This window comes from Musca vetustissima, unplaced genomic scaffold (genome assembly GCF_032173495.1).
Source record: "Musca vetustissima isolate MV318-11 ecotype Yass unplaced genomic scaffold, APGP_CSIRO_Mvet_v1 utg10278, whole genome shotgun sequence".
NCBI lineage: Eukaryota > Metazoa > Arthropoda > Insecta > Diptera > Muscidae > Musca > Musca vetustissima.
This window is the reverse complement of record NW_026874184.1, coordinates 1-12,841: the sequence shown is the minus strand read 5'-3', so window position 1 is coordinate 12,841 and position 12,841 is coordinate 1. Positions and strand designations below refer to the sequence as shown.

General features: G+C 35.6%; 1 protein-coding gene across 1 annotated transcript; it reads left to right on the top strand.

Annotated features, from left to right (window-relative positions):
• Positions 1-526: 526 nt before the first annotated feature.
• LOC133331499 (uncharacterized protein K02A2.6-like) lies at positions 527-2,835 on the top strand (the record flags this gene model as incomplete). Its single annotated transcript, XM_061539890.1, has 1 exon — positions 527-2,835. A coding segment is annotated over exon 1 (2,309 nt), but the record flags the coding sequence as incomplete, so codon positions are not given.
• Between the last annotated feature and the right edge of the window lie 10,006 nt (positions 2,836-12,841).

Below are 12,841 nucleotides of genomic sequence, written 5' to 3'. Positions count from 1 at the left end.
CGGAAATGAGATGATAGATTGCTATATTGGAGGCCACAAAATTCCTATGTTGATTGATTCCGGGTCACAACATAACTTGCTAAGTGAAACGCACTGGGAGTATCTCGTCATGACACACGCCACTGTTTGGAACGTTCGAACGGAATCTGAGAATAAGTTTCGTGCGTACGCTGGAAACAATTTACTTAAGGTTAAAGCAGTTTTCGAGGCGGTGATAGGTCTCGATCGTGACTCTAATTTGATTGCCTCATTCTATGTTATTGAGAATGGAGGTTAATCTCTACTCGGTCGAGATACTGCTATAAAGTTAAAGGTTTTGAAATAGGGTCTTGGAGTAAATCAGATTGAAGATCGGAAGATATTTCCACTACGTAGAGTACCATCAGCATTAGAGGAAAGGGTCGGCAAGAAATTGGAGGAAGCTGTAGAACAGGATATCATAGAACCAGTAGTGGGACCTAGTCGGTGGATATCTCCAGTGGTAGTCGTGTTCAAATCAAACGGAGATATTCGTCTATGCATCGACATGAGACGTGCCAATGAGGCAATATTAAGGGAGAACTATCCTCTTCCAACATTCGACACATTTATGACTAAACTTCAAGGAGCCAAATGGTTTTCGAGATTAGACCTTAAAAATGCTTACCATCAGCTTGAACTGGATGAAGGCAGTCGCGAGATAACCACTTTCATAACTTCTAAGGGTCTATATCGTTACAAGAGACTGTTGTTAGGAGTAAATTCGGCTCCAGAAATATTTCAAAAAACTATGGAGAACATTCTGGCTCCGTGTACCGGCGTTGTAAATTATTTGGATGACGTCATTGTGTTTGGAAGCACCGAAGACGAACATGACAAACGCCTGAAAGAGGTTCTGAAAGTTTTTGGAGATGCAAATGTTTTGCTAAATGACGAAAAGTGTGTTTGGAAAACAGGCCAACTGCTATTTTTAGGACATATCCTGTCTGTTGAGGGAATAAGTACTGATCCCGATAAGATTGACACGGTACTGAAATTTATACCGGATTTAGCAGATTTTACAGAACCACTCAGGAAGTTGACCAAGAAAGATGTGAAGTTTATCTGGGAATCAGATCAATACAAAGCTTTTCAAAATCTGAAAAAGCAACTAAGCAAAATGCCTACATTATCGTATTTCAATCCGAAAAGTCGTACCCGTTTAATTGCTGACGCAAGTCCAGTAGCATTGGGAGCAGTTTTACTGCAGTTTATCGATAATGTCCCTGTGGTGATATCCTTTGCGAGCAAAAGTCTTTCAGAGACTGAACGACGATATTCACAAACGGAAAAAGAAAGTCTCGCTTTAGTTTGGGGCGTAGCGCGGTTTTACTATTATTTGGCCGGTATTGAATTTGAGTTGGTCACGGATCACAAGCCGTTGGAAGCTATTTTTAAACCCACCTCAAAACCACCTGCTCGTATAGAAAGATGGGTGCTTCGTCTCCAATCATTCAAATTTAAAATCATTTACCAGGCTGGAAAATACAACATCGCCGATTCATTGTCTAGGTTGTGCAAGATTGAAAATAGCTTGTCCTTTGACCAACAATCGGAAAGCAGCATATGTTCGATCATTGAGGAAACCATCCCGAAAGAACTTTCAATTCTGGAAATCGTGGAAAACAACCGGGCTGACCCAGAACTGATGGAGGCGGTTGAAAATATTAAAAACAATTCATGGAGCTCAACAACGACAAACAAGTTTTTTCCATTCCGGCATGAATTATGTACATTAGGTAATATCTTGCTACGTGGAACAAAAATAGTTATTCCTCTCCCGTTAAGAGCAAGAGTCTTAACGTTAGCTCATGAGGGCCATCCAGGTGAAACGGTGATGAAGCGACGGTTACGCTCAAAAGTATGGTGGCCTTTAATCGACCGAGATGTTGGAAAATATGTGAAGAATTGTCGCCATTGTTTACTAGTTTCTCAACCGCAATACCCAGCACCAATGATTCGACGCGTTTTTCCAGAAGGTCCATGGCTTTGTCTCGCAATGGATTTGTTGGGACCTTTGCCCAATCACGATTTCATATTGGTGGTCATTGACTATTATTCCAGATACCAGGAAGTAAAGTTCCTGAAGAAAATTACGTCGAGTGCTATAATTGATTTATTGGAGGAAATATTTTCAAGATTGGGTTATCCAAAATCAATTACCACAGATAATGGCCGGCAGTTTGTTAGTGATGAATTTAAAGGATATTGCGCAGACAGAAACATTGAAATTATTACGTCACCTCCTTACTGGCCTCAAGCGAATGGGGAGGTCGAGAATATGAATCGCTCGATTGTGAAGCGATTGCGAATAGCTCATAGCAACGGGTCCGATTACAAGAAGGAGATCCAAAAGTTCATGTTAATGTATAATGTAACACCTCATGGAACAACTGGGAAAGCTCCAACGGAACTGCTATTCAATCGAATGATTCGAGACAGAATACCTTCGATCCTTGATGTCGGAGAAAATATATTGGATGCGGAAGCTAGGGATATGGATGCTGTCAATAAAGAAAAAGGAAGGCAAAGGGCAGACAAGGATCGGAGAGCAAAAGACAGCGATATAAAAGTGGGAGACAGGGTACTACTGCAAAACGTAATTTTCCCAAATAAATTGGCACCTACATTTGGTGTAGAGGAATTTGAAGTGGTGAACCGAGAGGGAAATGATGTCACTGTCCGTGGAGATGATATAAATAAAGTTTACAGGCGAAACATAAGTCATTTAAAGAAATTGCCGACAACGTTACAAGCTAATGATGAAGATTCTGCCCAAATCGAGTCTGCTGCTGAACCGCTTGTCCCTAATCCGAGGTTGACTCTGAAGCTAAAAAATATAGGAGGGATGTGGAGATCTGGCAACACAGTTGTGGATTGAAGGAGTCGTTAGGCAACTGTCATAGAGAGCAGATGTAATATTTATAAATTATTTTTATGTTGTCTCAGTAAATTTACAAATTGAATAAATGAATTGAATTGCAATCTGCGGTGTTGTGTTTCACGGTTTATCAGGGTATTACACTACATATTGACATTTTTTTTTTTTTTTTTTTTTTTTGAAACGAAAGCACACCATTAATAATTTTTATCAATTTTACACAATTGTTATGTCATGAAAACAGATAATGACACGTAATAACCAAAATTGCTATTTTGCACATCTTATTATCGAGCACAACCATCTGTTACTTCCCCACAAAATGGTATTTATTATAATCCATATATTTTTGTAATCCAAGTAACATTTTTTTCACAAACTGACAAAATAAAAAATTATAATGTCAATAATTTTTTTTCAATTTTATTTTATTTTTATTTCCATATTTCAAATTATATCGTAATTGTTCCAAAATTTATTCTCATCGGATGAAGCGTATTTACTTCCATGTTATTCAACTAAATGTAGTCGCTACATGTAAGCAACCTATCTTAGAAAATGAACATACATACATTATTTCAGATATACATATGTATATACATACATATGTATGTACATATGAATACTTTTGATGCTATAACTTCGCATCCAGGCGGATTTTAAAAATTTAACTAACCTATGTTACTTCCATGGGATCGCTTGATGCCCTGTGAACATTTTAGTAAAATCTGTTCAATGGTTCTTGATTCCACAAACAATATGTTTTCTATTTTCTACGTATAGATTTAAATGCAATGAGGTGGGCATTTTCCCTTGATCGCGCCACTCGATGATGTGTATTTACTCCAACATTACACAGACATATTTCGAAGTCGGTATCTGTAACCGTTCTTAAGATATACAGAAATTACATGTTCATAATCTTTGAGGTATGATTACATTTGATGTTATAACTCCGGATCCACGCCGAATCTTTGAAGATTATATAACCTATGTTTTTCCCAGGGCTTGCCATGACGTTCTGTGAAAGTCTCCGTAAAATTTGTTCAGCGATTTTTAAGTCTACAACCAAAATGTGTTCTATTTTTAATATTCAGATATTTAAAATGCAATGGAAAGTGCATTTTCCGTTGATCGTACCATGCTTATTTTTATATGGATGATGTGTATTTACACCTACGTTATTCAGACAAATTTTGAAGACGGTATCTCGAGCCGTTTTTAAGATATACGCATATCACATGTTCCGAAATGTTGAGGTATGTTTACTATTGATGCTATAACTCTGCAACCACGCGGAATTTTTGGAGTTTATCTAGCCTATGTTACTTTCAGGGCATGACATGACATACTGTGTAAATCTCATTAACATCTGTTCAGCGGTTTTTACGTCTATCGGTAACATACAAACAAACAAAATTTTTTCTATTTTATATATATACTAGCGGGACCCGTGGCGCTTCGCTGCCCCTGCTGAAGTTATCAAATTAAAATTTAGGTATGATCAATTGGTAATCATTCTATATACAGCTGCAATATTTACTAAATTTCACGAAACTTTGCCCACATAATTCTAGACTTAATTCAGTACGCTCTGCTAAAATTCGTGCAAATTATAAGATTTCCAGGGACTTTGGTGCATCAGTTACCTAAAATCGGGCGAAACTATATATGGGAGCTATATCTGAACCGATTTTCATGAAACTTAGCACACATTATTATAGACGCAGTTCAGTATGCTATGCCAAATTTCGTTCAAATCAAAAGATTTCCTGGGAATTTAGTGGACTATTTTCCCAAAATCGGGCGAAACTATTAATACGAGCTATATCTACATCCAAACCGATATTCCCGAGACTTGGCACACATCATCCTAGGCTTAATTCAGTACGCTGTGCCAAATTTCGTGCAAATCGAAACACATATAGGGACTTTAGTACAAAATTTACCTTAAATCGGACGAAGATATAAATTGGATGTATATCTAAATTAGAACCGATTTTCACGAAACTTAACACACATCATTCTAGACCTTATTCATTACGCTGTGCCAAATTTCGTGTAAATCGTTCTTGGGCCAAACAAATGAGCTGTGCCAAATTTCATCCAATTCGGATCATAAATGCGACCTGTACTTGGTTTACAATTTAACCTGGACAGACGGACGGACATGCATATATCGACTCAGAAAGTGATTCTATGCATATTCTCAGAAGGAACCATGGGTCTACCTCGATTATTTTTGCCTGTTACAAACATATGCACAAATACATAATACCCTATACCACAGTGTGGTGAAGGGTATAAAAATAGTGGTATATCTGTATATTTACACTCACCTTACTCAGCAATAGTTTGAAGTCGGTATCTGTAACCGTACTTAAGATATACACACATTATATGTTCATAATTTTTCAGGTATGATTACGTTCGATGCTATAACACCGCATCCTCGGGAAATCTTAGAAGTTTTTAAAGCTTATGTTATTCCCAGGGCATGTTATGACGTTTTGTGAAAATCTCAGTAAAATCTTTTCAGCATTTTTAGAGTCTACAAACAAAATATTTTCAATTTTCAATATGCTGATTTTTAAAATGCAGTACAAAGTGCATTTTCCGTTGATCGTACCATGCTCATTTTTGTATGGATTGTGTGTATTCACGCATTCATTATTCAGGCAAATTTTGAAAACGATATCTGTGACCGTTGTTAAGATACACGCTTATTACGTGTTCAGAAATTTTGAGGTATGGTTACTATTGATGGTATAACTCCGCATCCACGCGGAATTTTAAAAGTTTATATAGCCAATGTTACTTTCAGGGCATGCCCCGACATACAGTGTAAATCTCATTAAGATCTGTTCAGGGGTTTTGGCGTCTATCGGTAACATACAAACAAATAAACAAATTTTTTTCTATTTTTTATATATATATATATATATATAGATATATATATATATATAATATATAAATTTTACTGAATTCGCGTTCTAATCATATTTTGTATAAATGGTTTATGTTTTATTTCTTAATCGTGTACTAATTTCTGGAGAAAATTTAACCTGTACTTTCAATGCTCAGATGTGTCAACACTAAGTTCAATAACCCCAACCAGAATACATTTTGCCAGGGTTATACCACACCTTTTTTCTATTACCTATGCTTTCCATAGATCTATACCTAATACACAAATTCATATTTTCTTTGAAATAATTGAACATCCTTCCCTTTCCCACATTATCTTATATTTGTTTGTCCTTTATTGCCAAAAACTTTTTCGAGGAAGGCAAATACGCTCACACGCAAATATATTTTCATATCTCAATCAATAGATATTGTCCACAGCGTCATAACTCAATCATTTGACTTTGGCTTTTTTATTTATTCTCACAACAAATAAAACTAAAGATGTCAGAAACTCCCATAGAATTCGATTGCTATTTATCCCCAAATGGCAGGATGGATGGGGCTGAACACAAAAAAAGAAAATTTCGAATGGGTGATTTATAAAGGACCAGATGAAACGTCCCTCAATACAGAGGCAAATTGATAAATGACGTGTTGTTGACAAATACGTGCACATATTTACATACCTCGGTTTCTTCCAAACGAATTGATCAAGGAATATTTTCATTTCTTCTTCGTTTTTTGTTTTGCTGTCAGCATGTGTGTTCAGTTGTTGAATGAATCAAATATTGAATGGTACTAAATGTCCCCTAAGGATTTGTGCAACTTTGACAGTCAAATAGCAGTATATGTTTTCTTTTTTTTTATTCATCAACATTCAAATTTGCCAAGACACTTGACACTCGGCGGAGTCATGAGTGTATCACACTGTACAAACACGTGTGCGTGTTAAAGGATAAAGACATAGTCCATTAGGAAGCATACCACCCACCCTGAATTTTATCCCCATTCCTTACATTCATTGTTCATTGTATTGGTAAACTTGTGATAACTTTCTTTCTCTCATAGACATGCTAATGTCAATATTTAAATAGAAAGGACAAAGGACAACCCGAAATGAATTCATACAAAAAAAGAAAAATAAATAAATGACGATAAATAAGTAGTCAAGTATCACCTTTGAAAATGTCAATGAGCGTATGTGTGTTGATGTGATTTCTATTAAAAGGATATACAGGATACTAACAACAAATGGAACATTTGCAACGTTTTTGTAATAGTTTCGAACTTGAACATTTACATTTAATACAGAAAAAATCTTAACGGTATAAGAATCGCTTTCATTCAAGTCATCGAATTTTAAATAATCCTATTTGGATATAGTTATGTGTCGTGTAGACAAACCTTTTGTAGCGCTGAATGATTCTGTGAAAACAATTTTTGTTTTTCATCAATCGCAAAGAAACAAGATTGATTCCGTAAGGCTGAATCATGAATATGTGATGAAAAACGTTACGACTAGAGCTTCTGGTTGCATATATACGAAATAGAAAAGTTTTACCAACGACAGCAGCTTAACAAAAAATGTGTAAGTCGATGTTACCGACAGATGTATACTCTCCGCCTATGGGTTGGTTATTATTTGCTTTATATAAGCTATATGTTATTATCAAAGAGTTGACCATCATTGGAGATGTACCAAAAGAAGGGCAACCTCTTTTGGTAACAAACTCCATCTTAGTATTAAATATAGATCTTCGAACTATGATATGGGTTTGAATGAAATATTACGATATGCTAAGTTTCCATCAAAGCGGATATATCATTCCCCCTAAGTGGGGTTCCCTTAAGTGAATTTCCAACTTTTAGGTTTTAATTTCGAAGTTTTGTTTATTTTGATAAATATTTTTGATCCCTAGTTTTCTAGCAATATCTGGACCATTCGCATCTTTATTTTTTATACAAAGACTGACTTTCCCCATTTAAGGTTTACAGTACGAATTGTTACAAAATAAAATATATTTTACAATATTAGTTACGTGCCCACCTCAAAGTTGAATAAAAATTATTTAACAAGTTGTCGTAATATGTCCAAAAATAGCTTGACTCGGCAGCATCGGTTTATCTATGTCAAGTGACGGAACTGCGAATTTCCGTTATTATAAACGCATTTCTGTTCCCATAGCCACATTCTGTTTTCTTTTATACTCCGTTGCTTTTCGTTACCAAATTGTGACAGTAATTGTTTTTATTCTTTATTGTGTGTCCTTTTAACGACTCTATTATTTCTGTATTAATTGAAACGTAAACAATTTGTTGCTTCATATTTACCGCATAAATGCTCAAAGTGTTTGTATTCGCTGTCGCTGTGACAATGCTCATAAATGATTCAATAAAATGACAAAATGGTGGCAAACATTTTCAAATTAAGAAGAACACCAATATAATGTGTTTTAAATTTCAATTACCACATATTTAGATTTAAAAATATACGATGTTCAAATTAAGATTTACTGCAATTGTAAATAGGACACTTGCTCACACAATTGAAGGAAAGATATAATTATTCCTTTATTCCATACATAACTTTTTTATATTTCTTATTCCAGTCAAGTTTTCTAATGCAATTGCAGTGGCTAGACTTTGACCAAACACGCTTTTTTAAAAAGAGGTCATTGCCTTCAGCAAATGTGGTATTAATAAAAACAGGTAAAACAACAAATATACGAGTAGCATAATGTTTAGTCTATGAATAAATGGGCGCAGCAAAGTTGAAAGCACAGTTACTGTAAGTATTATCAAAATATTCAAGGCTGCAGTTTTATTGAAGGCCCTCTTCTAAAACTCAATGCAGTGTAAATATAGTGAAAAATATCATAATTAGGTTGGAGATATTGGTTCCACTTTCAAAATACGAAAATTAAAAACTGAAAGTTCCAGAAATTGAGAGATATTCCTCGCTTCCAATTTAAATCTCGCAATGCAAAGTCAATCGATTGATAATGTTCCTGACAATAAATTTATATATAGATATGTGGAGAACTTTTTGCTGCAACGGCCGTACATTTATACACTTTACAACGAAAATCACTTAAATATTTTATGATATGCCAGCATGAACAGTATTAAGACGATTTTCTATCCACTGTGACGACGAGTTCTCTCCGGCTTCTTGAGTATTAGTATTAGGATGGTCAAACGTTCAAGATGTGATTTCGAACATAATGTTCTACAATTTTATCCGTATCTTTGTTGTCAGGATCTAGTACTTCTGATTAAGGTCAACAAACATAATTTATTTAATCAATGGAGTTTTTAACATGGTCCACAAGGCCTTTCCGAACCGACCGGACAACTCCGACGTAAAATAAAATATGTTCTTAGTGTACGACTACATCACGGTTTTATGATGATTTTGCAATGACTTCGGTGGTGGCTCTTCGCACGTATCGTTAATCAATAAGAGAAGACAAACTGAAATATATTACCGTGATTCTTTCTTTACAAGGGCCGAGAAAGTACCCACAAACTGTGGCTGTAGAAAACACCTCTGAAAACTCTCTTGATAGCGAGCATGATAACTCCTTACTGGAACATTGGAAGGGTGTTAGAAAAAGTACATGTCTGGCTCCCCTATGGACTAGTATTATTGACTTCGCTAAAAAATGAACTAAAGAGCGGACCTTTAATTTTTTTTAAATTCGCATTTTTTGACCGTAAACGAAGTTAAAAAAAATAGGGAAATTCTTCATCGATTGGCTTTATCCTAGTTCATACGATAGCTATACACCCGCAGAGAAACGTGTCAACATTTGGAACCGATCGGATTATTAGTTTTTGAGTTATCATGCCCGACATTCGTAAAAACACTGTTTCGAGAAAAATGCGTTTAAACTTTGAGAATCACTCTTGCAGTTACTTGATGCTGATACAATAAATCGGCTATATCTTCAAGAGTTCTTGTTATTTTCACTTGAAAATTTGTAGGGACATTCTTGAATTAGTGTAGATTCGAATAAAAAATAAAAAAGAAACAAAATTAAATTTGTTGGGGCGTCCCCTTAAACCAAATCCATTTTTAAACATTTGGAGTAACCGAGTTCATTCAAACTTTGCACATCGTAATGTATTTTGTAAACTTAAATTAACTTTGAAGATGGGGAATATCGGTCCACTTCTTCTGGTATCTCTCTGGTCTGAAAATATCATACACACGAATCTTACCTGCATAATGTTGGGAAATGGGACCCGTCGATCCATTCCATCCGGCACCTCTTCAATGTGTATTTTTAAAATTTTTAAAATTTGTAAATCCAATATCAGGCTAATGGAAAGTCTGATTTATTCCAAATGTTTAGGTTCGATACATTGTTTACGACAATGTATATGTTGTTCACCCCTTCCGTAGCATACCAATTATTATTCACATTAATTGGCCACTCATTTGAGTCAATGGGGGAATCTTCTCTGCGCTCTCTTCTAGGAGTCACATTCGCCTGGTTCGGATTGTAGGAGAGAGTATCCGCTCTTTCCTACGCTCTCTCCTAGAAGTCACATTCGCTCAGTTCGGATGCAGAGAGGACTTTCCAGTGCTACGGTCGTCGATGTGATCTCGACCTTGTTTACGCTACATTTGCTCACCGCGACTCACTTGCATTCTAACTTTCGTTGTTTAAACTTGCATTCTAACTTTCGTTGTTTAAACTTGCTTTCAAACTCTCGTTGTTTAAACTTGCAATCTCGCTTTCGACCGAACACGCACGCATTAAGGTAAAGTTTTGTTTCATTCGAAACTCATTAACTTGCCAAATAAAGTTTGAAAATACACTTAAACCAAACCTTGTTTTATTCTGTTTTTCTCTTTTTTGGTTTTTCTCTCCCTCCTCGGTATCACGCCAACATTTTGATCCGTTCGAGCCGGATAAAATAAGCATTGTTGTTGCATTTTGATCCCATCAAGTCGGATAATCTACCAACAATTTCGCACTTTTCGCTATTTCAAAGGAGAAAAACATCATCACCCCTCACCATACACAACATCTCATCATCAGCATAAGTCACCAAAATCATCAAATACATCATCCACAAACATCATATATTAAAAGGTACGTAGTTCAGTTTCTTTTATATTGAGCATACCGCGAGTGTTGTCGTTTTTTACTTTCAAGTTACAAAAACAAAAATTCAATATTCAATTTTGTTAAATTTGTTCGCTACGTCACGCACTGGTCGCCCTACAATTACCTTAACGCGCTCATTCCTAAATATACAGTCCACTTTTTGTCGCATATTCTCGCCATAATTTGTTTGCCCGTAATCAGTTGTGTAGTGCTTATTTGCGATTTCTCTCTAAAGGCTACTTATACACTCCGCATTCTCGTTGACGTCGACAGCCACTAGTGAGAAAAAGCACTAACAACAATACGAATACTCATCTTGCCCTTTTTCTATTTTTCCTTATTTTTCTCAAAGCTACCAACTACTAATACTTCGCATCCCCTCTCGTACAACAATAATATTCGAATATTCCACGCGCCTTTTTGTAGCGTCTGTTTATTAACATTCGATCTACCAACAAATTATTTCTCTTCACTACTATTACTGTTCAATCGTTCGATCCCCAACACTCACTGTTGGTTCATTCTCGTTGTGTTGTTGATCGTGTGATATCAACAACAAATATCACTCTCGCATTCCAGCCGCCTTGTTTAGTGTGAGCCGACTAACAAACAAACGTACCAACAAGTTCTTACTCTCCCACACATCTCTGTTGGTTCGTTGTCGTTGGTCTGTTTGTAGTGCGTTAGCCGCTCACTCAACACTGCTTGTGTTTTATTTTCCTTTGTGCGGTATTCGTTGTTCACCACTGCACAGTGGGTACGTATGAAAAATAGTGGATTTTTATAAATAATTTTTTAAAAATAATTTATAAAAAATTGTTGTTATATTTGTTGGTCTATTGTAGATTTTAGGAATTTTTAACAAAAAGTACCTTACTTTCGGCATACAACAAGCGAATTTTTATTGAAATTTTTATACATTTTTCGAAAAAAAAGATATTTACGTTTACAACAAAAATTATTTGTCTGTAAAATTATCGCATAATTTTGAAATTTCGTGCACCCTTCCGTCGGTAATAGCGATTTTCAAATTATTTTCGACAATTGTTGTCCCCTTTTTGGAAATATCTTACAATTTGTTGATTTTTGTCGTTCCAATCGACTCTTGTTTGTTTGCTACTTTTTTATTGCCCTACGGTTTGGTTTCCACGCTTAATTGAACCACATGATGGGTCAAAAATATTTCATTTCATAGTAAGCGGGTTCGGATAATTGGTTCCTCGGTTAATTGAACAAAAATTTGTGCAAATTTTGATGTGCAATTAACCGAAAAATACTGTAATTTCTTTCAATCTTTTTGTTGTTTTCTTTTGAAGTTTCTAATCGCATATCTTCAATTGTATATTAATTCGATGCTCGATATTTTCCATAAATTGGACAATTCTAAATTTCCTAATCGGCAGATTGACAACATAAATCCATCACGGAATATTGTGTTCAATTTGATTTCAGCTTTCGCACTCTACTGGTAGGACTTAACTTTCTGTTTCAACCTCTCCGAAATTATAAAGATAATTGTAGAATTCGTCGGCACATTTTTGGTCTATTTTCTAAAACTTCGTTAGTTCACTTTTCGTTATTTTACGACACTTGGATTCAATTTGGTCGTGTCCTAAACTTCTGTGCCCATATACATTTTTCGGAATTGATTCGTTTCCCTCTTTCGCCCCCTTACTTCCTCTTAATTCGTTGCAATCATGTCCATCAGTCCGCTTACGCGTTTCATTAGAGCCGCCGACGCTCTCATAAGAATAGACGCGTTTTTTGATCAGATCAAACCCGAGAAACTCAATTTGTTTAGTCTTGACCTACATAGATCTGAAATTTGTCAACTATGGACTAACTTCAAAAACTTGCATGATAATTGCATTGACCACCTGTCGACATCGCCGAGTTCTCCACTCGTAGATAA